The sequence below is a fragment of the Microtus ochrogaster genome, chromosome 4 (assembly GCF_000317375.1).
Source record: "Microtus ochrogaster isolate Prairie Vole_2 chromosome 4, MicOch1.0, whole genome shotgun sequence".
NCBI classification, from domain to species: domain Eukaryota; kingdom Metazoa; phylum Chordata; class Mammalia; order Rodentia; family Cricetidae; genus Microtus; species Microtus ochrogaster.
This window is the reverse complement of record NC_022011.1, coordinates 44,043,969-44,049,042: the sequence shown is the minus strand read 5'-3', so window position 1 is coordinate 44,049,042 and position 5,074 is coordinate 44,043,969. Positions and strand designations below refer to the sequence as shown.

Genomic DNA, 5,074 nt, shown 5'->3' with positions numbered 1-5,074 from the left:
GGGGGGGTGGGGGGTGGAGACTCTTGATGTGGCCGTGGCGGCTGTGCTGGCTTCCGAGTGCTCTGCTTGAGCTGTCTGCCTGTTGCTGGCCGAGCACTCCATTTACAGACGAGGGAACTAGATGCCGCAGCCACACAGGTCACCTGTTTGCCTGGACACTGTTCCAACATCTTTCCCCACCCACACCTGGCCCGCTGGCCGAGCTGGGACATTCTCTGGATATAAATTCAAGTCTTCATTGCTCTGAGGGGAATTGAGGCCTAGAGCTGGGCAGAGGTTTTGACCTATTGGTGTGTCCCCCGGCTGTGTGAATGCTGTGCCCTGAAGTATAAGTAGCGGTGGATAGGGGAAGCATCCTGCGCCCCAGTTCCTTCCCCCAGATGGCTCCCCTGGACCGGAACAGAGTGGGAAACCCTAGGCCTGACCTGGCTCTGACTGAATGCCCAGGCTGGGTTCCTCTCATAACCCATTTGAACCCTGAATGAGCCCCTACACTGCCCTGACCTCAGGCCTTTATCTGTGCAATGGATGTGGTGTAGCCTGGCCTGGGGGTCCTGATGAGGCCAGCAGTGGTGGTGGTGGTGGTTTGTGTGTGTGTGTGTGTGTGTGTGTGTGTGTGTGTGTGTGTGTGTATGCGGTACCCTGAGAGGAGGCAAAATGCACGCATTGATGGCTGTTAGGACCCCTTGTTCCTTCTTGGCCTTACTCTTACTTCCCGCCCACAGGTGCCCCTGGATGAACGCATCATCTTCTCTGGGAACCTCTTCCAGTACCAGGAAGACAATAAGAAGTGGAGAAACCGCTTCAGCCTGGTGCCCCACAACTATGGGCTGGTGCTGTACGAGAACAAAGTGGTGCGTGCGGCAGGCTCCTCCTGGCAGCCGCCACCTCCTCCGCTTACAGCTTCTTACCCTGTGACCTCTGTCCTCGGCGCTCCTGACCCCCCTCCCCCCCGTGCCTTCCCCCTTCACATCTGCCTCCTACTATCTCTCCACAGAATTCCCAGGGACAAAGCAAAATTTCTTTCTTTTTTCTTTTTGTTTTTTCAAGACAGGGTTTCTCTGTAGCTTTAGAGCCTGTCCTGGAACTCACTCCGTAGACCAGGCTGGTCTCGAACTCGCAGAGATCCTCCTGCCTCTGCCTCCCAAGTGCTGGGATTAAATTTTGCCAAAGCAAAATTTCTGAGCCTTCCCCACTTCCCCAAACCTGTTTGGCCTTGGGGCTCCTTCTCTCCGTGTCCTTCACCCTCTGCTCAGGTGTCCACGTCGTAAACCCTTCTGGAAACCATCTTACCCTCTGGTCACTCCCAGGTCCCACCAAACCCCTCCTCACCACAGAGCCTGCCCTCTGCTTACCCCAGTCTCATGGCTAGCCTTCCGACCTCTCCCAGGAGCCCCTCCTCCTTATGCATTATCACAGCTGCCATTCGCTGGACGGGGCTCCTGAATCCCCAATCTTCCTGCCCTGATGTGGGTCTGAGAAGAAATGGGGGCCGGCCGTGGCTTGTCTTTGCTTGGCCCTTGGGGGAAGTCCCACCTGGATATGTTACAGATTTTATTTCATCTGCCTAACTTCTCCAGCGCTGCCCCAAAGACAGGCCTGTCGGACCTGTTTCAGAGCAGATACGTCTGCCCCCTAGTGGCAGACAGCTGCTCGGCAGCCCTGACGTCTGGGCAATTGGGTCAGAATTGCTTCCCTTCCCATTGCTGTAACGAAGGCTGGGCACCCACCTAACTCTCCTTTGGAACATTGCGGTGCTTAGAACATAGAAATTTGGGGTGAGCCGTTCGAGGTAACATCAAAGACCTTGGGTTCTGGGGACAGCGCTGGTTCAGAGCCAACACCTACTTCCCGTCCGTGTGAACGGGAGATGAGCCGCTTCTTGTGTCATGAGAGCATCCTGTGAAATGAAGCATGCGGTGTCCCCAGCACAGTGTCTAATATGTAACAGACCATCATAGACTCGCTGATCACAGAGGCAGTGGTGGCAGCCACCAGAGCAGCCGCTCCCATAACGAAACTTACACGCTAGGAATTGTGTTGAGCATTTTGTGTAGATGTTTCCCCTCCCTCCGTGCCCAGCTCCTGAGGTCAGGGCCCTGAGCTGGATCTTGTTACTACGCCACTCCACCTCCAATAATGAAACAGTCAATCTCCATCCCCTCCGTCGTGTGGACTAAACTTAGTCACTGGAGCTTGCCAGGCAAACACTCCACATGAGGCTTCATTCCATCCGGGTCAGTCGCTTCTAGTTCTCCCCTCCCCCACCTCGGACAGGTAGCTGAGTAGTCCCTGCAGCTGGCTGGAAATGGGAGTTTGTGCTTGGCCACGTTCGTAACCTCGAGGCTCCGTTTCTCTTGCCCTCTTCAGGCCTATGAGCGGCAGATGCCCCCCAGAGCCATCATCAACAGCGCGGGCTACAAAGTCCTCACCTCTGTAGACCAGTATCTGGAACTGGTTGGCAGTTCCCTACCAGGTAAAGGACCAGTGGTTCAGCCCTACTGTCCTGCATGGGCCTAAGGATTGGCCAGGGAAGGGGATGACCCTCAGCCCATTGCTCGGACTCCATTCTGCAGGGCAGACAATGGGGCCTAGAATGTCTGCAGGTCTCTTGAACAAACTGAGCCCTCAAAGGGGAGACTCCAAAGGCCTGTGAGGTAGAGTTTGCCCTGGGTTGTGTATGGATTGGGTCTGGACACTGATTCATGTGGGCCCTCAGCCAGTTTGCCTCTGCCAAAGCCACATGCACCAGAGTTCCGGTGGAGGCCTTTTCTACCTCCCTAAGGCCATGGTTGTCTCTGGGAAGATGATGGTGACCCTGCCATGGCTGCCAAGGATTTCTGAGGCTTTGTCTTAAACCTCCTCATTCTACTCAGCATGGTGAGGCTTCTGGAGTCTTACACAGGCCCCACCTAGGATGTGAGACTCGGGACTGAAACTTGTGTGGTGGTGGATGCTGGATAAGGAGTCCATTTCCTGGACTCCATGACTGACTCGCGATCCTTTTGTTGGGTCCATCCTCTCTGATGCCAGGTTTTTCAGCACCAATTGACCTGGTGCTGAGAGCATCTCGGGTGTGGCCCTGTAAACAGCCACCCAGAGCTGGACCACAGGCAACTGTTATTCTTATATATCACTGACACAGTGGTGAGCCCGGGACCTGTTGTCTTACTGGACCAAAATATCCGTGAGGGCCAAAGAGATAGAGAAAAATTCCTGTTTGTTTTGTTTGCCCACACGCCTCCCTCCTTCCCTGGATATTGAAACCGCAAGTTTGGCCTCTGCTGTTGAAATTTGAAGGGAAACCCAAGATTGTAATGAACTAGAGGCCTGACCCTGTCACAGAGCCTTACAGACAATCAAGGTGGGCGTGACCCATTTCCAGTTCTAGAAAGAGGGGTCACACAGTGCCAGGCTTCTCAGTTACTGTAGCTGAGCCCTGGAGGTCAAGACGAAGGCCATCTGCTTCCTGATGACGCACTGTCCCCAGGACAGGACAGCCTTCTCCAGGCCTGAGTCTCATGGCTATGTTTTCACAGGGACCACATCGAAGTCGGGATCCACCCCCATCCTTAAGTGCCCCACGCAGTTCCCGCTCATCCTGTGGCATCCCTATGCCCGTCACTATTACTTCTGCATGATGACAGAAGCTGAACAGGACAAGTGGCAGGCGGTGCTTCAGGACTGCGTCCGACACTGCAACAATGGTGAGATGCCAGGAGGCAGCTGCACTTACTAATGTGCTGAATGGCGACACCCAGTGGTTGTGTGTGGTATGGCAACCCTGCTCTACGATCTGCTCTCACTTCCCTTCTGAGGTTGTAAGAAACTTTTGATTACCACTCTTAATCTTTCTCCTTGATGAAAACACTTCTGTGTTGCCAAGGCAACATTAGAAAATTGTTCTCCAAAGACTGTGCTTGATGAGCCCCTGGACCCCCAATTCCAAAATCATCTTGATTTTGCCACTTTCTAGCAATGTGATGCTAGGAGACTTTGTAGCTATTAATGTTGTTGTTACAAACATACCCGGCAAAGGCAACTTAAAGGGAAAAGGGTCACTTTGTCTCACAGTTCAAGGGTGCACATAGTCCATTATGGTGGCAGGAGTGTGGCAGCATCCAGAGTCAGAAAGCAGAGGACGATGGAGGCCGCTATCTCTCCCTTTCTCCTTTTTATTCAGTCTGGGACCCATGGCACCCATGGAGTGTCACCTGTATTTAGGGTGAATCTTCCACCTCAGGGCAATCTAGAAACTTCCTCACAGACGTGTCTAGAGCTTTGTTTCCACGGTGATTCTGAGTTGACAAGATTAACTCTCAAGGAGACTAATTTCTTTTTTGAGTTCTATGTAAAATGGTGATAGGATCCCTTGTGTATTTGTGGGAACTGTGGGATTCATGGCATGAGTCTACTTCATGCTTGCTAAAGACATTTCTTATACCTGAGTATAATGTTTTCTGGAGAATCCCTGTGAATTTGAGGCCAGCCTGGGTTACATAGTGATTCTAGGATAGCCTGGGCTACAGTGATCTTGTCACATCACACACCAAAATATTTCTTTTTGTTTGTTTGTTTTTTGTTTTTATTTTTGTTTTGTTTCTCAAGACAGGGTTTCTCTGTATAACAGTCCTGGCTGTCCTGTAACTCACACTGTAGATCAGGCTGGCCTCGAACTCACTGAGATCCACCTGCCTCTGCCTCCCAAGTGTTGGGATGAAAGTTGCTCACTGCCACTGCCTGGCCCCAAAATATTTCTTATGATATAATTTCTTCCTTTACACATGGTAGTCTATAAAAGTCCCTCCCTCCCTCTCTCCCTCTTCCCTCCGTCTCTCATTTGTAAACTCATGAGTTGACTCTTCAGCTCACTCAAGTATTTGACAAACATCTACGGCATCTACTCTGAGCTTATAGAAAGGAGCGAGGCATGCACCTTGCCCACAGCCAGTCAGCTGTGTGATAGACGGATGTGCCATAGGTGAGCCAGCTGTGTGATAGACAGATGTGCCACAGGTGAGCCAGCTGTGTGATAGACGGATGTACCACAGGTGAGCCAGCTGTGTGATAGACA

General features: G+C 52.1%; 1 protein-coding gene across 1 annotated transcript in view; it reads left to right on the top strand.

Annotated features, from left to right (window-relative positions):
• The window catches only part of Fam129b (family with sequence similarity 129 member B), a 51,139-nt gene that overhangs the window by 35,375 nt on the left and 10,690 nt on the right, over window positions 1-5,074 (top strand). The window contains exons 3-5 of the mRNA XM_005346031.3: window positions 726-854; window positions 2,371-2,476; window positions 3,540-3,707. Of these exons, the coding sequence (XP_005346088.1) occupies window positions 726-854; window positions 2,371-2,476; window positions 3,540-3,707 (403 nt within the window). The remainder of the gene's footprint in view (window positions 1-725; window positions 855-2,370; window positions 2,477-3,539; window positions 3,708-5,074) is intronic.